At 39.8% G+C, this 22,600-nt stretch overlaps 1 protein-coding gene across 4 annotated transcripts in view; it reads right to left on the bottom strand.

Annotated features, from left to right (window-relative positions):
* Positions 1-22,600, bottom strand: part of ZNF106 (zinc finger protein 106) — a 63,370-nt gene that overhangs the window by 29,017 nt on the left and 11,753 nt on the right. For 2 of the 4 annotated variants that reach the window (XM_005659708.3, XM_013993122.2), the window contains exons 2-4: positions 15,205-15,290; positions 7,511-7,572; positions 1,291-1,491 (exon numbers count right to left, since the gene is read on the bottom strand). In XM_005659708.3, the coding sequence (XP_005659765.1) occupies positions 1,291-1,491; positions 7,511-7,572; positions 15,205-15,258 (317 nt within the window). In that variant the 5' untranslated portion in view covers positions 15,259-15,290. The remainder of the gene's footprint in view (positions 1-1,290; positions 1,492-7,510; positions 7,573-15,204; positions 15,291-22,600) is intronic. The other 2 variants (XM_021097187.1, XM_021097198.1) reach the window with 2 other exon arrangements.

Here is a 22,600-nt window from a genome sequence, read left to right as displayed (position 1 = left end):
AACAAAAATAGAAGTTAGTCTCCTAGAGGTTCCAGCACTCTAAAACAAGAGTAAACCACAGCTATATTGAAAGTAGTGAGAATGTCACTTGAAGGATAAGCACCTAAACAACTTAAGAATCAAATTGCTACATACATTTTAAGACTAATAAGAAAGTCTCTTTCAAGGACTTGCTCAAAAAACTTTTAGCAGACACAATAAAAATTACTTCTCTTTTATATTCAAATCTCTAACTGAAAATGAAATACAGACCAGGTATAACTAGTATTCAGAAAGGATCTTTAAAAATTTTTGAATTTGAAATGTTTTTCATCATGTCCTAGGACTTAAAAAATTACCCCATCTCATAAATGTATCTCTTTTATTCATACCTAAAATTTTCTGCTTCACTGATTAAACACTTTAGACCATAAATCAGTAAGGGTGAAATACAAAAGGCTAATACCTGAATTACATAGATATGAAATTACATAGTACAAGCTATAAAACTTATATTTGCTGAGATCATCTTGACACTAATTTAAAATATAATAACAAAGGGATAAGTGAAATTTGGTAGAAGCACCATGTTAATTCACATCCAAAAAATAATTTTTTCCTAAGGGATGAAGTAAGAAATGCTATATAATATACTCAAATGAAGTTTCTTCGCTAATACCTTTCCACTAGAAAATCTGGATACCAAATAATAACAATTTATTGGTGCCAAAAATATTTGGAATAAAAACAGTTCTAAACATAGTTATCAATATGGTAAAAAACTTCAGATATGTAGCAGCTGTAGCTAGCTTTTATGTAGGGTCAATACTGAGGGTTTTTTTTTTTTTAAGCAGTTAGTACAACTGTTTAAGAAAGTATTCCGCTTATCCTTTTATGAATAAGACAGCAAATTCAAGATAAACTTTATAATTAAGATAAGTCTGAATGCTATAGGCTGAAAATAGTAGAAATGTAAATTGTATTCTCTACTACATTCTGTTTCATATAGGCTTTTTAAAATATCAAAATCGGAGTTCCTGTCATAGCTCAGTGGTTAATTAATCTGACGAGGAACCATGAGGTTGCGGGTTCCATCCCTGGCCTTGCTCAGCAAGTTAAGGATCCGGCATTGCCATGAGCTGTGGTGTAGGTCACAGATATGGCTTGGATCCCGAGTTGCTATGGCTGTTATGTAGGCTGGCAGCAACAGCTCCGGTTAGACCCCTAGCCTGGGAACCTCCATATGCCTCGGGTGCAGCCCTAAAAAGACAAAAAAATAAAATAAAATAAAATATCAAAATCATTACTCACCGACTTTGTTCATCCCTTTGTTTTATTAACTGAACGAGTTCCTTGTCAAAATAATCTTCTTCCTCTTCTTCTCCCTTTCCATCATCTTCTCTTTCCTGGGCATCAACGTTATCTTTGTGCAACTGGCCAGAAATGTGCTTTGCATATGCGGAAAGACCCACTTCTGTGACCCCGCACACTCGGCACTCATGACTACTGTCCCTAGGGAAAGAGGGAGATGAGGGACATTCAATTCTCCCCACTGGCATGACACACTCACCAGATCTGTTACAGTTTCCTCTGAAAGACACTGCACACTTTGGCACAGTGAAAAATTAGTGCTAATCAGTTTCAATGCTCCTTTCATCACTTTCAATAAGTTTGCTCATAAGTTACTTTTGGAATGAATTAAAGATTTTTTCCAGCAATCAAGAGGCAATACACTTCAGAATAATGTAGTTTAGGAGGAGGAATCTTCTTGAATTGCTGTACTTAAAATATTGCCAGAGGAAACATGGTGAAAGGGGAGGCAGGGCAGGGGGCTCAGAGCAAACAGAAGTTGCTCCAGAGCACACCCATGGTGCCAGCTGCACTCAGAACGCCTGGCCAGGCGCTTACATTTAATCTCTGGCACAAAAGCTTTCTCCCAGTGAAAATTAAGGGTGGAGAAAAGATTAGGCGGCGTAGCCAATCACAACCCAGTAACTAAATCGGTAACTAAATCGGAACAGCTGGAGCTCTGCCTGGAATGTGAAGATTCCGGACCCTAGGGCAAATGATAGGAGTAGTCTCAGCAAACTTTTTTTGGTCTGGATGATACATGTGATCTACATTCTGCTTCAAAAGGGCTTTATTTTAAAGGGAATGGAAAGCATTTCAGTTGTAGGAAGTTAACAGCTGTGCTAGGCAAATGGTTTTTCTCAGGTTTCAGAAAAGAATACCATTAAAAAAAAAAAGAATACCATTAAGAGAGAAGCAAAACTAAGTTCTCAGTTAAGATAACTGGGCAAAAGGCTTTTGCTTCTTTTACTTTACACACCTAATTGTATATCTCATACTTGGCCAGTTTAAGAAGCCAAAGTCTTGAATCAACGTCCAGAGCTATAGCAAATGAATAATCTCACTGCCTTTTTGGCTTCCTAAAATCTCCGATTGGCTCGGCTGTCTGTGCAGTCATTGACACATCTGAACATGATAGCCACATGTGTAATGAGTGGACAATAATATCCACTCAATAATCCAAACTGGCCTAACTCTATCATTTTATAATTTGTTTGGGGTTAATACTAGTGGTATTTCTGCACTTCCTATGCCATTCTATAACACACACACACACAGACATGCTGTCTTTGCTAATACAAAGACACACAATGCTGCTCCATCTTCCCCTCACATATATCCATCCAGACATGGGCAGAATTCATATCAGCCAACCAGAAGAGACTTTCATAATTAAGCACTTCATTTACTATAAGATGGTTTCTGTTACAGATCATCTAAACATCAACAAAATAAACAAATAAACCATACTGATCAGCTACTAAATTTCGGGGAGCATATGGTTAATGGTGACAAAGTATAAACAAATAACGCCCAGTAAGTTAAACAAAACAAAAAACACTTTTTTTTTTACTTGTAATAATCACGAAAAACACTTCAGAGAAACAGAGAAAATTAATAAGTTTCCACCTTTTTTACTTTGTAACTATAAATGTTCTGGATGTAATATATCTTTGACATTAAGATTCATTTTAATGAGTTCTGGCCAGATTTCCTGAAAACGTCATTAGCCAATTACCCCAAATATCAATATTCTAATTCCATCTAATCCTCCAGGAACTTAAACTAATTTCACCGAGAGTTTTCCACTCTACTTACTACATTTACACACGTGAAAAAGAATTCTCAATTTTCTGCAGTTTACCAGGGATATACACACTCCTCTCAAGCAATTAGAATTACAGTAGTTCATTCAAAGTGAACGTTAACTTGCAACAGAAAGCAAGCTTTTTCTCACAGCAACACAAAATAAAGTAGAAAATGTATATATAAATATAAATCTATCCCCAAAGGGCAGCAATCAGAAGAATCCAAAGACTGTAACAAACTTAGAAAACATAATTTACACTATAACAATGACTCAAATCAACTGGATTTTCTGGTTAGAAAATCTTTTTGGCTTTAAATTCTTTAATAAAAATGTCTTAATCCACTTTTCTACCTAAAAAATTTCAGAATGCTAAACTGTATTATACTGCAGTACAAGGGACATCATTCTAAAAGGTATTCCTAAATAAAATCCCTGATTTTACCCTTACTTCTAAAATGCAAAAAGGAGTTTCCAATGTGGCCCAGCAAGTTAAGACCCCAACTAGTATCCTTGAGGATGCAGGTTCAATCCCTGGCTTCACTCAGTGGGTTAAGGATCCAGCACTGCCACAATCTGCAGTGTAGGTCACAGACACAGCTTGGATCTGGTGTTGCTGTGGCTCCAGCATAGGCCGCCAGCTATAGCTCCAATTCAATCCCTAGCCAAGGAACTTCCATATGCTGCAAGTGCAGCCCTAAAAAAAAAAAAAGGACATAATCAGAAGGCAATGCTCACTTTTTAAAATATTAAAGAAGTAGTGTAAAATAGACAGTAATTACCTCTGTTAAAAATAAATATCCATAATCATAAATCCACACATTTTGCAATTTCCAAAGCACAAGTATATGTTGGGTATGTATCAGACACACACACACAGATTTCTACTTTCACTGCAAGAAGGAGTATTAACCATAATTCTGAAGTTATTTGATAGAAAAATATCTCAAGATCCTACCCAGAAGGGTACAGGCAATAAATGCAACATAAAAGTTAACACTGAAAAGCTTTTATCAAAGCATAGAAATCCTTAACATTTTTCCTACAAATCTAGTTTTGTTTTTTTTTTTTTTTTCAAAAAAAAGATAAGCTTTACAAGAAATTTCAAAAGAGAAAAGAGAGAATCTACATTTATATAGGGAAAGAGAAGTATAAGTGAACCACATCTTGTGAAAATTCAAGTGTGTTTGTGTCTGGTGTCAAGCATATTTCCTGTCGTACACACAATATGCATTCATGCTTCCACATAGGGTGTTTGGGAAACCACATGTTTTTAAAAGTCAGTAGCAAATTAAATAATATTTTAATGATGCTATGTTCCAATTCTTTTTTATCGGAGCTATAGCTGCCGGCCTATACCACAGCCACAGCAACATGGGGTCTGAGCCATGTCTGCTATCTATACCACAGCTCACGGCAAAGCCAGACCCTTAACCCACTGAGCAAAGCCAGGAATCGAACCTGCATCCTCATGGATACTAGTCGCATTTGTTTCTGCTGCATCACAACGGGAACTCCCAATTCTTTATCAAATAACCAGTGAAAACACTACTTTGCATAAATATATAAAGTAATTGTTGAGAAAAAAGTACTACTTCACTTCTTGACTAATAAAGGCAATAATTTTTCTCAGAACTTTTAACAGAGAGCCCAAATTAGCTTCATCCTGTTACCACACAATTTCCTCTCATGTGTGAAAGGCAAAGCCTTCAGATATTCTATCCATAAGCTCTTCCTTATTAAGCTTGCTCTAACTATACCACAACAGCTGGTGGATAAATTAAGGTTTGTTCCCTTTTAATAGCATCAATCTGTAGAAACTACTTACAGGCCATAGATCTGAACAAACACATTAGGAAAAAATAGTGAAATGCTTCAGATGGCCACAACTGTGAACCAAATAAGGTAAGTAAGTTACTTCCCAATCAAACTTGCATTTAAAACCTAAAATACGCTCTCTAAATTTCTTAACCAGATCACAACCAAAAAGTATAGTGATACAAATAAAAGCCAAACAGAAAGCCTTAACATGAGAAAATCAGTAATTAAACATGAAGTCCAGAGGAAATAATCACAAACTGAGGACAGGAAGAAGAAAGATAATGGCTGATAACTATTTGTCCTTTTGGTACAAATTACTGATGACTGTCATGACAATAAATGTCCCAAGTCAGTAAATGATTTGAGATTTTGTCCTTTTTTTTTTTTTTTTTTTTTTTTTTTTTTGTCTTTTTGCCTTTTCTAGGGCTGCTCCCACAGCATATGGAGGTTCCCAGGCTAGGGGCCTAATCGGAGCTGTAGCCGCTGGCCTATGCCCACAGCCGCAGCAACGATGGGATCCGAGCTGCGTCTGCAACTTACACCACAGCTCACAGCAATGCCGGATCCTCAACCCACTAAGCAAGGCCAGGGATCGAACCCGCAACCTCATGGTTCCTAGTCGGATTAACCACTGAGCCACGATGGGAACTCCTTGTCTTTTTTTTATATATAGTTCTGCCAGTTGTTTTCCTAGCTACCTGCTTGGCTTCTCCCTTATAATTTGTTAAAGGCCAAGAAAACTGATAGCACTGTATCTAAAATATGAGGAAATAAGTGCTTTCCTCTAAATAAAATGAGTTTGGGTGCAAAGGCTGACAATGTCAGCTCAGAGGCTTCTAACGCTTATTCCTTGATTATTTAACTATGCTCTAGGAGTTCCTCTATAGTGCAGAGGGTTGAGGATATAGAACTGCTGTGGGTTTCATCCCCGCCCTGAGAACTGCCACATGCCACAGAAGCAGCCAAAACAAAAAGAAAAGAAAACCATAAAGACTATGTATGCTCCAAATAAATGAAAACAGTAGACAAACTCTCCATTACACAGTTAAGTTGATGAGTGGAAGAGAGGAGAAATAAGTTCCAGAACAAAACATACATGCCATGTGGTTCAGCTATGTTAATAAGATGAAACAAAATATGAGTGTATATAAAAATATAAATTTATGTATACACACAAAAAAGAGATTTGGGTAGCTTATATACCAACCTGTTGATTTTCCTCTAAGAGAGGAATAAAATAAGGTGCAGTGGGAGGGTAGAAGTGAAAGGACCTCTACCTTTTTTTTTACTTTTTATGATTCTGTATAACTATGAACATGAATCTTAAGTTATCAAAATTTATTTTCTTAATGTTTTAAATAGCTGATTAGTGATCTATGAATAAAATAAGGCATTAGTTTTAGAATAAAATGGGCTTCTCTCCTAATGACTAGATTTACTGACCTCATTTGTTTTGTTTAATTTTATAATATAGTACAGGTCAGTAAGTAGTCCAGGAAAGGTAAATTCCAGAAGAAAGTCTGTTGGAAATAGGATCAGGTAATTAAGATAATCCACAAATAAGTAATCAAGGGTTGACCATATTTCACAGATTTTCAATGATAATAAGTTAAAAATCGTGTGTATATATATATATACACACACACATACAATATAAGGGCTCTCCACACAAAATCTCAGTAAAGCCTCTTTTACATAGTTGCCAAGGCCTAACCTTCACACAGTTAAGACCACTGAAAAATTCCACTAATATGCTAAACAGGTGTCTAAAGGTTAATCACATATTAATTTGCCCACACAACCTAAAACTGTATTATTTAAAATATAAATACTGTCAAATGGCTTAGGCTGGTACCCTGACCAAGCCTTGTAACCATTATTCATGGACTAAGGTATAAATTCCTAATTTCAGTTTACCAAAGTTTCTCTGTTCCACATGCTCAAAATTTCAAATTGACACATCTAAAACATCAAAAGAGGAAACTTAATTGGAAAAAAGTATGGAATATACATCCTGCTACATTTAATTTTTTAAGGTGCTAATTTATTAGATTTTCTTAAACTTTTTGAACATCAATTCACAAAGTAACATTCTTAAATACTCAAGGTTTATATATCAATTTTATTTACAGTAATGAGATTCAATGCTATTTAGCAGACTTTGGACTTCTTAGACAATTCCAGCAGCAGTAAAGGTTTATGGCATGCAATAATTTGAACAAAGTTGAGACAATAATATGAAATGTCTTAGATGCAAGGTTGGTGTGTCAGAATGAAATGGTTTACTAATGAGAGAACTAGCTCATCCCAACCCACCTTTGTGATAATCTATTTGCTAGAACTGTGAATTCTGCACATTTGAGATGCACAAAGATTTATCCCTTTTCAATGGAAAAAAAAGACCTACTGTACTTGTTAGTATTTCCAAAAGATAGTTCTATGTCATAAGACAATATTAACTTATGACAGATTACTATACAATAAGCTGACAGGCACAAGCAGCCCTCAGACCCCCCACACCCACAAGTTTATGGAAGACAGCCGTTCCCATACCTGCCCTTCAGGTTTTCAAGTTCCCTGTGATGCAACATGCTCCGCATGTGTTCATCCATCTCCTTCAAAATTAAAGAAAGCAGATTAAGGGGATTGCTTTGAGGAAAAAAATTCCTCTGTCCTATTCTATCAACAATTGGGGCTCAAGCTCCTTGAGTCTAAAGTGTTTTTTGTGGTTACTCTTCTCAACTCAATACTGAAATCAGTCATTAATTATTTAGCTGTGCTTTTGACATACTTCATTTTTTAGTAAAGGAATTAAGAAAGACCTCTAGGAGTTCCCGTCGTGGCTCAGTGGTTAATGAATCCAACTAGGAACCATGAGGTTGCAGGTTCGATCCCCGGCCTTGCTCAGTGGGTTAAGGTTCTGGCGTTGCCGGGAGCTGTGGTGTAGGTTGCAGATGAGGCTCGGATCCTGTGTTGCTGTGGCTCTGGTGTAGGCCGGCGGCTACAGCTCCGATTGGACCCCTAGCCTGGGAATCTCCATGTGCTGCAGGAGCGGCTCAAAAAATGGCAAAAAAAAAAACACCTCTATAAGCGGCTTCCCAAAAAGGTTACAAAGTATACTGTACTTAGGAGGTCAAAGATTAAATAATAAACAAGTAGGTTAAATTCTATCCTAATGTAAGGACTTAAATTCATTAAAAACAACAACATGGGAGTTCCTATCATGGCTCAGCAGAAACAAATCCAACTAGTATCCGTGAGGATGCCAATTCAATCCCTGGGCTCACTCAGTGGGTTAAGGATCCAGCGATGCCGTGAGCTGCGGTATAGGTCACAGACATGGCTCAGATCTGGCATTGCTGTGGTTGAGGCATAGGCCAGCAGCTGCAGCTTCAGTTTGACCCCTAGCCTGGGAACCTCCATATGCTACACATACAGCCCTAAAAAGCAAAACAACAACCAGCCTGAAATCACATAACTTTTCAACTACTTGGCTATTTTTCTCCATACTCTTTCCTCACTCGACTGAGAGTTTCTCAAGATTAAGTTACAACTATCATTCATGTCTTGGCCATGGCCTGACATACAGTTATTAATATCTGTTTAATAAAGAGATGGCTATATCAATTCTAGACAGAAGTTACAGATATAACAAACTTTTTCGGGAGTTTCCGTCGTGGCGCAGCAGAAACGAATCTGACTAGGAACCATGAGGTTGTGGGTTCGATCCATGGCCTCGCTCAGTGGGTTAAGGATCCAGCATTGCCATGAGCTGTGGTAGAGGTCACAGATGTGGCTCAGATCTGGCGTTGCTGTGGCTGTAGCGTAGGCCAGCAGCAACAGCTCCAATTAGACCTCTAGCCTGGGAACCTCCATATGCCAAAAAAGACACACACACACAAAACCCAAAAAACCAAAAAACACAAAATTTTTCTGTGGTAGATCAAGAAGTTTTTAAAAAATGCTTTGAACACAGCAGTTCGATCACGCCTGCACCTTCACTGCCCAATCCCCCTCCCCACACCAATGACTTGTTTGGTTCCAATGAAAATTTGTTTTCAAACTTCTAATGAAAAGTTTGAAAATGGACTGCATTCTCTCCTCCCTCCACCCCATCCTTGGTGAGAAAGAAAAAAATCTGCAGAAAGAGCTTCCACTTAAAAGTGAAAGTGGAGTTCCCTTGTGGGGTTAAAGGTGTGCTAAAGCTTGGGTTGCTTCCAGCCCCGGGAAATTCCACACGCCAAGGCCAAAAACAAGGTGCAAGTGTGCCACACATATACACACACACCTCAAAAAACTCAAAAAGTTGTAAATATCTCTTTTTGACACCAACGTACATGTATGCCATAATTAGAGAATGGTTACATAATTGCTTAGTATTACTATTAACTGCACCCTGTGTGCTAAGTGCCCCAAATATTTTCGCATTTGAACCACAAAACACTGCTAAGGGAGTAGTACTGACATCATAAGGCCACAAGGAGAAACTAACTTGTTTATTCACTAAATATTTATCAAGTGCTTATTAGGCGTCAAGTACAGAGTTAGACATTGAAGGGAAAATATTCAGTCCTACCCTCTCAGAGTCAGTGATAATCCAGTGATGAAACAAGACTAAACTCTAGCAGATCTGATATCAAAACCAACATTTCAAACACTGTGTAACATTGCAACATTTACTGCACTGAGACTTTATTATATACAGTTCATTTGTTAAAAAGAATACAACAACCTATTCTTTAAGTTGTCTAGGAGTTCCCTTGTGGCACAGCAGGTTAAGGATCAAGCATTATCACTGCAGCTGCTTGGGTAGCTGCTGTGGTGTAGGTTTGATCCCTGGCCCAGGAATTTTCACACACCATGGTCCCATGGTTGCAGCAAAAAAGAAAAAAAAAAAGTTATCTACACACAGCATGATACACAGTGTTACGATTCAAAACACTTCCCTTAAACGGTAATTATATTGAGGATGATCATCCTTTCCTTCCCATCTCTACAAATGCTTCATTCAGAGGGAAAAGCTTTGCATGTGACCCCTTCTAGCTACAACTGATTGGCTATTAACCGAATGAACACTGAGGTGAAAACTGAATTGAATTAGTGACAGGATATAAAATGAAAAAAATCCATGAACAATATACAACACCTGCTCAAATCCCTATGCTTCCTATTGTTTAGTTTTCATTCCTTGTTGTTCAGTTTTTCCTTGGATTATTTTTAATGTATGCAAAATCTCCTTTTTCTTTGAGCTAAGTTTAAGTGGGTTCTGTTTCGTGCAGTGACGCCATTCTTAACCAGAACAGTATTAACTGAAATGAATGATTTTTCTCTCATTAAAAAAAAAAAAAAAAAAACTAATTCTAGGAGTTCCTGTCATGGCAAAGCGGAAACAAATCTGACTAGGAACCATGAGGTTGTGGGTTCGATCCCTGGCCTCTCTCATTGGGTTAAGGATCCGGTCTTGCCGTGAGCTGTGGTGTAGGCCGAAGACACGGCTCAGATTCTGTGTTGCTGTGGCTCTGACACAGGTCGGTGACTATAGGTCCGCTTCAACCCCTAGCTTGGGAACCTCCATATGCCGCGGGTAGGCCCCAAAAAGGACAAAAGACAAAAAAAAGACGAATTCTATATTCTATTTCAGTAAAGATGTTATCATTCAAAACTAGTTTTGTTTAGAGTTTCTGTGTAGTGGCTCAGCAGTTAACGAACCCACTAGTATCTATGAGGACTCGGGTTCAATCCTGGCCTTGCTCAGTGGGTTAAGGATCTGGTGTTGCCATGAGCTGTGGTATAGGTCAAAGATGCAGCTCAGATCTAGTGTTGCTGTGGTTGTGGTGTAGGCCAGCAGCTACAGCTCCGATTCGACCCTTAGCCTGGAAACTTCCATATGAGGCAGGTACAGTCCTAAAAAGACAAAACAAAACAAAAAAACTAGTTTTGTTTGTTTGTTATTTACTGCTGTGCCTATGACATCTGGAGCTCCAGCTAAGGCCTATATCACAGCTTGCAGCAACACCAGATCCTTAACCCACTAAGCAAGGCCAGAGATCAAACCTACATCCACACAGAGACAATATCTGGTTCTTAACCCACTGAGCTACAATGGGAACTCCCAAAACTAGTTTTAATTTTTTTTGTTGTTTTTGTTTTTCTAGAGCTGTGCTGCAACACATGGAAGTTCCCAGGCTAGGGGTTGAAATTGGAGCTGCAGCTGCTGGTCTACCACAACCACAGCAAAACCAGATCTGAGTCACATCTGTGACCTTCAACACAGCTCAGGGCAATGCCAGATCCTTAACCCATTGAGCGAGGCTAGGAATTGAACTTGCATCCTCATGGATCCTTGTTGGGTTTGTTGCCACTGAGTCATAATGGGAACTCTCCAAAACTAGTGTGTTTTCGTTTTTGTTTTTTTAGGGCTGCACCCATGGCTCATGGAGGCTGCCCAGGCTAGGGGTCAAATCAGAGCTGTAGCTGCTGGCCTACGCCACAGCCACAGCAACTCGGGATCCCAGCCACGTCTGCAACCTACACCACAGCTCACAGCAACGCTGGAGCCTCAACCCACTGAGTGAGGCGAGAGATCAAACCTGCACCTTCATGGATACTAGTCAGATTCCTTTCCATATCCAAAACTAGTTTTAATGAGACATCTGATTGTCTAAAACACTTTACTAAGCTTTTTCTAAATTTACATGTGAAATCCTCACCCATTCCGTTTCAAGAAATGAATGCAAATAATGAGATAACTGAGTTTTTAAAGTAACTGAGAAAGATTCACAGGCACAGCCCCAAGAGCATACCTACTCAGTTACAAAGTACCTTATACTAGTATTATGAGAAAGATTCACAGGCACAGCCCCAAGAGCATACCTACTCAGTTACAAAGTACCTTATACTAGTATTATGGGGTTTTTTTGTTTGTTTTTTTGGTTTTTTCTTTTTTTTTTTTTTTGTCTCTTGTCTTTTTAGAGCCACACTCCACAGGATATGGAGGTTCCCAGGCTGGGGGTCTAATCAGAGCTATTGCTGCTGGCCTATGCCAGAGCCACAGCAACGCGGGATCCAAGCTGCGTCTGCGACCTACACCACAGCTCACAGCAACGCTGCATCCTTAACCCACTGAGTGAGGCCAGGGATCGAAGCCGAAACCTCAAGGTTCCTAGTTGGATTTGTTTCCGCTGTGCCACGAAGGGAACTCCTATGAGCATTATGTTTTTAAAAGGAGGGGGAAGAAGGGGGAAAAAAAGATTTGGGATTGAACAAAGTTGGCAAACACTAAGTAACACAAAAAAAGTTTTTAGGAGTTCCCGTAGTGGCTCAGTGGTTAATGAATCTGACTAGTATACATGAGGATGCAGGTTCAATACCCAGTCCTGCTCAGTGAGTTAAGGATCTGGCATTGCCATGTGCCCATGAGCTGTGGTATAGGTTACAGACGTGGCTCAGATCCTGAGTTGCTGTGGCTGTGGGGTAGGCTGGTAGCTACAGCTCTGATTTGACCCCTAGCCTGGGAACCTCCATGTGCTGCGGGTACCGCCTTAAAAAGACAAAAAAACAAAAAAAAAGTTTTTAAAATATTTTTAGACTCCAGGTCTTCTCAGACTTTCAAAATTTAATAAGCATCAGGATACTCGGGGATATAATATACAGCTATCCTTGACCCTTTTTTCCTCCATAGTATATTTGAAAAAACTAGGGTTATAGTAGTAAGGAAAATTAGAGGAAAGCACTGCTTTAACATAAGTTTTTCACAGTCTTATCTAAAAATAAGTATCAGAGTTTATCCCTTTTAATTAACCCATTCTGTTAATTTCTTAGACCATATCTTAATACCTAAATCACGCCATTCCTTTGCTTAAAAACCTATAGTTGGCTTTCCCTAAAGCAGAAGTAGATAATCTCAACCCTTCATTTAACTTTATTCTAAGTATGAAAAGACGAAACATGTTTTAACACAGAATAGAAGAAATTCCAGAGCTCCCATCATGGCTCAGCGGTAATGAACCCAACTAATATCTATGAAGACTCAGGTTCAATCGCTGACCTTGCTCAGTGCATTAAGGATCTGGCATCGCAGTGAGTTGTGTAGGTTGCAGACATGGCTCAGATCCTAAGTTTCTGTGGCTGCGGTGTAGGCTGACAGCTACAGCTCGGATTTGACCCATAGCCTGGGAACCTCCACATTCAGCGAGTGTGGTCTGAAAAAAAAAAAAAAAAAAAGACAAAAGACAGAGTAGAAGAAATGCAAAAAAAAAAAAAGACTTAAAATGGCATAACTATGAGACTAACAAGATAGGCTGGATACTCTATACAATTCTGACAATATGTCTCTGAGTATCTGCCTATCTACCTCACACCTCAATTTCCTATTTCTTATCTGAGAGTAGCCATAAGGAATTTTTATTTATTTTATTTACTTATTTTCTATTTTTTGTCTTTTTAGGGCCACACCTGTGGCATATGGAGGTTCCCAGGATAGGGATCCAACCGGAGCTACAGCCACTGGCCTATACCACAGCCAAGACTGCGAACTACACCACAGCTCACGGCATTGCCGGATCCCCAACCCACCGAGTGAGGCCAGGGATCGAACCTGCATCCTCATGGATGCTAGTCAGATTCATTTCCAATGAGCCATGATGGGAACGCAAGGAATTTTATTGAAAATCTGCATAAACCCTGCCTAAATTTTTAAAACTCAAAGAGTAGTTCTTTTACTTTTGTAAAAGGCAGCAGGTATATTCTAAACATAATTTAAAAATCTTAACTGATTTTTCCATCACTAATAGGAAAAATATTCTTTACCCTAGCCTAATAGATGGATCATAATCAAATCCCTCAGTCTGGCAGGCAACACTCTTTATCAGCTGTCTTCATTTAAATTACAATTAAGTTGCAGTCCTACTATTCTCAAGATCAAACTGTTTTAATCAGATAAGCTGTCTTTTTTTTTTTTTTTTTTTTTTTTTTTTGCTTTTTAGGGCCATTCATGTGGCATATGGAAGTTCCTAGGCTAGGAATCCCATCAGAGCTGCAGCTGCCAGCCACAGCCACAACCACAACAACACAGGAATCCAGTGGTGTTCGTGACCCATATTACAGCTCACAGCAATGCTGGATCCTTAACCCACTGAGCAAGGCCAGGGATCAAACCCACATCCTCATGGATACTAATCAGATTCACTACTGCTGAGCCATCACGGGAACTCCTCAGATAAGCCTTCTTACCAACCCTTAGAACTGTTATACTCCATTCTACTTCTGTTATCTTTGTACATATTTTTCTCCCACCTAAAACGTCTCTGCTCAGAGTTCCCATTGTGGCTCAGTGGTAACGAACCCGACTAGAATCTACGAGGACGAGGGTTCGATCCCTGGCCTCACTCAGTGGGTTAAAGATCCAGCAATGCCATGAGCTGCAGTGTAGGTCACAGATGCAGCTTGGATCCCGTGTTGCTATGGCGTAGGACACACTGGACCCCTAGCCTAGGAACTTCCATATGCTGCTGAGGTGGCCCTAAAAAGCAAAAAAATAAAATATCTCTTCTCCATTGCCTTTAAACCATTTTACTCCCAAACATCTTTCAAGATTCCCTCAGAATTCCCTAGCTAAGCTTGCTCATGATAGTCTTCCCAATTCTCTGAATTTCCAATGACAAGAACATCTTAAAAGCACAGGGAAAATATTGCTCAATATTTAACCTAGAAGCACTACTTTGAAAAGAAGGATATTTAAAAAAAAAAAAAAAAAAAAAAAGCAAAACTGTTAAGACAAATTGCAGCCAATTTCCATAAAGCATAGGAAAATTCTTTTGGTGCAAAAAACATGTTTTTTCTTTGAGCAACATCCCCACCTTGTGGATGTCTAAGGATATAGCTAATATCATTGCCACTGCTGCACTTTTCATAAGCACATACAGAAAGAGAATGCCGATACCTATCAGTTGCCTTAGCTAATCAGAAAGTTGTTATCATCTCAACCTGAATTTTAATTTATTTCCTCTATAACTGGTTACTAACTAAATTTCTCATTATCTTACTTTAGAGTAGCCTCAAATTCTGGGTAGAGGTTTAATGATACAGTTACTGGCTTCATGAGAAAGTAATGAGAAAGAAATCAATGAAATGAGACTAAGGTTTACGAAAGAAACATAAACAGGATGTTAAAACCTTTCACCCATCCACAAATTTTGTCTATGACAAAATGTCATAAAAGCCTCAGATTCTCCCTCTTCTATTATTACCTTTTTTGAGCTGTACACAGTGTTGCACAATATGCATTTTCGTTCTCGTACCATAGTGACCAGATCTGAAGCACTCAACTTCACACCTGCAATGAGGAAGTAACATTTAGTAACCTTTTCTTCCCAGATGTCTTCTTAGATTCCTCTTAACATAGCCCCAAATACAAGCCCTGCATCTCCCTCACCCCTACCTTCCTCCTCCCCCAGTCCTCCCATCTTGGTAAATAAAAATTCCAATTTTCCAAGTACCTAGGACAAAATCTTTGGGAGTCATCCTTGATCCCCTCTCACCCCATACTGACCACCATCAGCAAATCCCACCAGTCCCACCTTGAGTATATCTAAAACCACCCGTCACTGCTTAGCACCTCTATCATCTTATATGGCAACAACCTACTGACTTGACTCTACTTCCACTCTTGTCTATCCTCTCATGGTCTGTTCTCAAATTAGCAGCCAAAGATTCTCAGAATAGGATTCTCTTAAAATTTAAGTCCAATCATTTCACTCCTCTGCTCAGAATATTCCAATAGATTCCCATCTCACCTACAGAAAATCCAAAGCCAGAGTTCCCTTCGTGGCTCAGCAGAAATGAATCTGACTAGCATCCATGAGGATGCAGGTTTGATCCCTGGCCTTGCTCAGTGGGTTAAGGGTCTGGCGTTTCCGTGAACTGTGGTGTAGGTAGCAAACATGGCTCAGATCCTGAGTTATGGTGGCTGTGGTGTAGGCCAGCAGCTGTAGCTTCGATTCGACCCCTAGCCTGGGAACCTCCATATGCCTAGGGTACGGCCCTAAAAAGACCAAAAAAAAAAAAAAAACCAAAGCCCTTCTCCATGATCTGTTTCTCTCCCTCTGACCCCATACCCTATTACTCTCCCTGTACTGCCCCATTCACCACATTGCCCTCCTTGCTATTCCTTGACCCTACCAGGGATTCTCTCACCTTAGGGCCTCTTTCCTATCTCTCTGCCTGGAATAGTTTTCCTTAAGATGTGCTTGTGGTTCTCATGACTCACTATCTAATGTTTTGTTTTAGTTTTGGTTTCTTTATGGTCACACCTATGGCAAACAAGTTCCCAAGCCAGTGACTGAATCAAAGTCGAAGCTGCGACCTGCACCGCATTCTTAATCTACTATGCCACAATGGGAACTCCTCACTCTCTCGTGTTGCCTCACTGGGGAGGCCTTCCCTAACCTCCTATAGAATAACTATATTTCCTCCCCCCATTTCTTCTACTCCCCTATTAGGCTGCTTGAGTTTTTACTTTCTAATAAGCACTTTGATATAGAGTTTCCATAGACAGCCACAACATGATCTCCCAACCCACATGCTCTACTCCAATATGACACTGTCACCTCACCCATCAAAAGGTAGAGCCTGTTTTCTCTCTTCGTGAACTGTTTTGACCAAAACAATGCAATCAGAAATGGCAATGGAATTTCTGAGGCTGAGCCTTAAAAAATCTGCAGCTTTTAGAGTTCCCTGGTGGCTCAATGAGTTAAGGATGCAGCACTGCCACCATTGTGGCATGCGTTTGATTCCCTGGCTCAGGAACCTCTGCATGCTGTGGGTGTGGCCAAAAAAAAAAAAAAAAAAGGCAGTAAATAAGCAAAATTAAAAAAAGAAAAGTCTGCACCTTTTACCTTTGCACACTTAGAACACTCCCTCTTAGAACCCAGCCACATGGAAAGGCCAAGAGGAAAAAAACTGAGGTCCTAGCTAAGCACCCAAACAACAACTAGCACCATATGACAGCCATGTTGAGTGAGTAGGTCACATTGGGTGTTCCAGGTTCAGCTGCCAATGAGGGATTCTAAGCGAGACAAGCTGAAGAACCATGCAAAGAGGCCCTTTCAAGCCATAGAATTTTAAGACTCAACAGCTATTTTAAGCCAGTAAATTTTAGAATAGCTTGTTAAACAACAAGAGATATCTGAAACAAGCATCCTTTACTACCTGATGTAACATATATTTGTTATTCTATTTCCCACAATTGAATACTGGGGTCTGGATTAAGACCAGAGGTTCTCTATTCTATAAGCACTAACATACTTTCCTCCTATATACTGCAAGGATGCCCTACATGAGAATTTAATTGTACTCCCCAAGTAGAATTATTTTCCCTCCATACATATAACACCAAACTCTAACAGATTTAACTGCTTTCTGGCCTGGGTTTATTCCTTAGGGGACTTAACATTGTGAGGTAATGAAATTATAAGCTACACTGTTTTAATCTATAACCCCTAGACAACATAGCAGAAGGACCAATGAGAAAGAGGCCTAAGATTCTCTATTTCTCTTGTCACTGAGCAGTTTCCTTGCTATTGCAACCCAGTCCGTACCACTAATGAATGTCTGAAATAACTATTCAATAACGAAGAACGAAACACCAAAACAAGATGGTAAGGTAAAATTTTGGACATTTGAGAAAGCTGAATGTCAACTAATAAAACAAGGAAATGCACCTTTATAGATAGGTATAGTATTATTCATGCTGCCAGTATTACCACTAAATAATACTATCCTGGAGTTCCCGTTGTGGCTCAGTGGTTAACGAATCTGACTAGGAACCATGAGGTTGCAGGTTCGATCCCCGGCCTTGCTCAGTGGGTTAAAGATCTGGCGTTGCTGTGAGCTGTGGTGTAGGTTGCAGATGCAGCTCGGATCCTGAGTTGCTGTGGCTCTGGTGTAGGCCAGCGGCTACAGCTCCGATTAGACCCCTAGCCTGGGAACCTCCATGTGCCGAGGGAGTGGCCCTAGAAAAGGCAAAAAGACCAAAAAAAAAAAAAAAAAAAAAAAAAAAAGGGCGAATCAAAACCATAACTGCTAACAAAGTAATCAAAAAGACCTTGTATTTACAAATAATGAGCTGGTATGATTCCAGCTAAAACTTTAATTTCTAGGCGAATGATTTCCATTAAGCTTTCTGAAATACTGAAATTAGCTCTCAGCCTTCTATTTGGGAAGCACTGCTCTCTTTATAAGTCTTAACAAGGACGAAAAGTCAAGAAAATGAAACTATCTAGCTCTGTAACCTCAAAATGCTTGAGAGGTTACATTATACAAGTCAAGTAAACATAACATAACATACGATACTGCTGACCTCACTTTATTAACCATCTTACATTTTTTTCCCATATCACTTAACTTTTTTTTAGGTTTTTAGTTCTATTATAGTTGATTTACATTGTTCTGTCAATTTCTGCTGTACAGCAAAGTGACCCAGTCATACATACATACACATACATTCTTTTTCTCACATTATCCTCCATCATGTTCCATCGCAAGTGACTAGATATAGATCCCTGTGCTTTACAGCAGGATCTCATTGCTTATCCACTCAAAATGCAATAGTTTGGATCTGCTAACCCCAAACTCCCTGTCAGTCCCACTCTCTCCGCCCCCCGCCCCGCGTCGACAACCGCAAGTCTGTTCTCCAAGACCATGAGTTTCTTTTCTGTAGAAAGGTTCATTTGTGCCATAGATTCCAGATATAAGTGATATCATATGGTATTTGTCTTTCTCTTTCTGCCTTACTTAGTATGAGTCTCTAGTTCCATCAATGTTGCTGCAAATTGCATTATTTTGTTCTTTTTAATGTCTGAGTAGTATTCCATTGCCACATCATTTAAATATGATACCAATTATCAAATATCTCTCCAAATAACTATGAGAAGTATCTGTGATATTTATTGATAAGTCTAAAAAATCCTATAGTAAATACCTTTTCTCAACATCTTAATTACTATTCCTGTTAGTGCAATTATCATTCCTATAGGCAGATGTATACTACTGATTCTTTTCTTTCAGATTTTCATATTAGTCACCAAACACTGACAGATTTCGATTTTTTTTTTTTTGCTTTTTTTTTTTTTTCCTATTTTTGGGTTTTTTTTGCTTTTTAGGGCCACTCTCGAGGCATAGGGAGGTTCCCAGGCTAAGGATCAAATCCATACGGCACAGTCACAGCAACATCAGATCTGAGCCACATCTGCAACCTATACCACAGCTTTTGGCAACAATGGATCCCAGACCCACTGAGCAAGGCCAGGGATGGAACCTGAATCCTTATGGATATTAGTCAGATTCATTTCTACTGTACCACAGCGGGAAGTCCCTAATTTTTAAATTTTTATTTACTCTTCAGTGTGATAAACCTCCATGATTTGTACCAATTCTTCTCCCTTCACCCGACTGCTCTACTCACTAAAGTCTCCTGTCTTGACTTCTGTCCCCAATATATTAGCAAGTTCTAAACCCAAGTAGTACATCAGAATCACCTGTATAGCTTATTAATAAAAAGAAACAGCGATGTGTAGGCAGAGTATAGAATCTCCAGACACTCCATTTTGTACATCATCATGCTCTCCCCAACCTAATATAAGGGTAGCCACTCAAAGTGACAAACTGATCAGCAAGACTGCCTTTCAAGTTACCACTGTCTTATAACACTATGGTCTATCTCAAACATCAGTGTTAGACTATTTCTCTAAATATTTAGGTAACCCAAGGCTGGAAGACACCTGTTTAGCATAAAAAAATTTTATTTGAAACATTGTCACATTATCCTATCTTACTGTTAAAAATAGCCTGCGGAGTTCCCATCGTGGCACAATGGAAAAGAATCCACTAGGAATTCCATGAGGTTGTGGGTTCAATCCCTGGCTTCGCTCAGTGGGTTAACGACCCAGTGTTGCCGTGAGCTACAGTGTAGGTCACAAATGTAGCTTGGATCTGGTGTTGCTGTGGCTCTGGCGTAGGCCGCTGGCTATAGCTTCAGTTGGACCCCTAGCCTGGGAACCTCCATATGCCACAGGTGGTGTGGCCCTAAAGAGACAAAAAGAAAAAAATAAAAATAAATAAATAAATAAAACAGCTTGCTATATAAGAACAGGCTGTTTGAAGGTAGCCTGATCTTCCTGACTTTATCATGAGGTCCTTTTATATACCTCATAATACTGGTTACAATAAACACAGCAATACTTAAAGATATTTGAACTCTGACATACTTCAAGCCAACTCAGATTCTATATGACAATAATAAACACTGTGAAACACTGATTAAAAAAAGCTTCTTGGTTTGTTAGGGTTGGGGGGAGTGGTACTCAGATTAGAACCCCTTTTCTAAATTCCACAGGTAACTTCCTGTGTCTCCACCTTAACTGACAGAAAATTAATGGATTTCTGGTGAGCAAGACAGTGCAACAGAGAGACAATATTCAGTGATAGAACATGTTTTTGCCACTACCCCTAGGGAGCCCAAAAGGTTAGGGATCAAAGACGTGACTGACACTTCTGAAAATTCTTCACTTTCCTAGAAATTTCAAGGCTCCTAGCTAAGGAATGAGTTTTAGTAATCTGACAATGGAGGTTAGTAAGTATTTTGGGACACATCAACCTATAACCACAATTTTCAAAGGCTTATTCTGGGTAGCTGCCCTATTTTCTAGGTCTAAGTTCTGGCTGACTCTTGTTCCCAAGGCAAGTGATTGGTGGTTTCCTGCATCCAGGATTTTCTTTTTTTTTTTTTTAAGCCCACATCTGAGGCATATGGAAGTCCCAGGCTAGGGAACGAATTGGAGCTGTAGCTGCTGGCCTACACCACAGCCACAGCAACTCAGGATCCGAGCCTCATTGGCAACCTACACCACAGCTCATGACAACATCAGATCCTTAACCTATTGAGCGAGGCCAGAGATCGAACCCACATCCTCATGATACTAGTCAGGTTGTTTCCACTGGGCCACAACGAGAACTCCCTACATCCAGTATCTTTGATAGAGCATAAGTTCACAAGTATTTTACTCCCTGGCATTCCTACTTTTAATATTATCTGCCCTAACACAACACTTACTAATATAGATATAGATATATACCAACCACTCTCTATTAGCAAGCACAGAGCTAAAATAAAGACAGCAAATTAAGGCTGTGATTCAGGAAAAGGAATTAAAACTCAAACATCTGGCAAATGAAGCTGTTCATACTGCCCATCACCAGGCAAGGAAACAGACAGGGCAGAACATGATCTGATTCCTTACCTCGGAATTAGAACTACCGTCAGGTTCTAATTCCTCACTCAATTCTGGACATTAGCAAGCATTATATCCTAGAGGGAAAAATAACTGAGAAAGAACTAGGACAATACCAACCCTAACAAGGTAATAAAAATACTAGCAAAGGAGTTCCCGTCGTGGCGCAGCGGTTAACGAATCCGACTAGGAACCATGAGGTTGCGGGTTTGGTCCCTGCCCTTGCTCAGTGGGTTAACGATCCGGCGTTGCCGTGAGCTGTGGTGTAGGTTGCAGACGCGGCTCGGATCCCGCGTTGCTGTGGCTCTGGCGTAGGCCGGTGGCTACAGCTCCGATTGGACCCCTAGCCTGGGAACCTCCATATGCCGCGGGCGCGGCCCAAGAAATAGCAACAACAACAACAACAACGAAAAGACAAAAAAAAAAAAAAAAAAAATACTAGCAAAACTTAACATCATATAACAAAGTCATAAGCCCAAAGATAGCTTGTACAAACACTGTTGGGGTTTTTTTGTTTGTTTTTTGAGGTGGTTGTATATGGAATTCCCAGGCCAAGGATCACATCTGATCCATAGTTGTGACCCAAGCTGTAGCTGTGGCAATACCAGATCCTTAACCCACTGTGCCGAGTCAGGCATCAAATCTGAATCCCAGCACTCCCAAGATGCTGCCAATCCCACTGCACCACAGCGGCAACTCCTATAAACACTGATTTAAAAGTTTAACTTGGAAAAGTTCTCACTGTGGCACTGTGGGTTAAAGATTCAGTGTGGTCTCTTAAGGCTCAGGTCACTGCTGAAGCACAAGCTTGATCCCTGGCCCAGAGCAGTGGGTTAAGGATCTGGCATTGCCAAAGTTTTTGGGCATAGGTTGCAGCTGCAGTTGAGATTTGATCCCTGGCCCAGGAACTTTCCCATGCTGCAGGCGAGGCCAAAAAACAAAAAAAAAGTTTAACTTGGGAGTTCCCTGGTGGTCTGGTAGTTAGGACACGGCATTTTTTTCACTGCTGCAGCCCAGGTTCAATCTCTGCTCTGGGAGCTGAGATCCTACATCAAGCCACTGCACATGACAGGAGATAAAAAAAAAGAAAAAAGAAAAAAAGGTTTAACTGGGTAGCCTGCTGTATTTATTTAACAGTTTAAAAGGTGTGCATTCTTTTTTTTTTTTTTTTTTTTTTTTGTCTTTTTGCCATTTCTTGGGCCGCTCCTGTGACATATGGAGGTTCCCAGGCTAGGGGTTGAATCGGAGCCATAGCCACCGGCCTACGCCAGAGCCACAGCGGGATCTGAGCCAAGTCTGCAACCTACACCACAGCTCACGGCAACACTGGATCCTTAACCCAATGAGCAAGGCCAGG

This window comes from Sus scrofa, chromosome 1 (genome assembly GCF_000003025.6).
Source record: "Sus scrofa isolate TJ Tabasco breed Duroc chromosome 1, Sscrofa11.1, whole genome shotgun sequence".
NCBI lineage: Eukaryota > Metazoa > Chordata > Mammalia > Artiodactyla > Suidae > Sus > Sus scrofa.
Note: the sequence above shows the minus strand (reverse complement) of the source record. Positions and strands in the feature narration are given on the sequence as shown.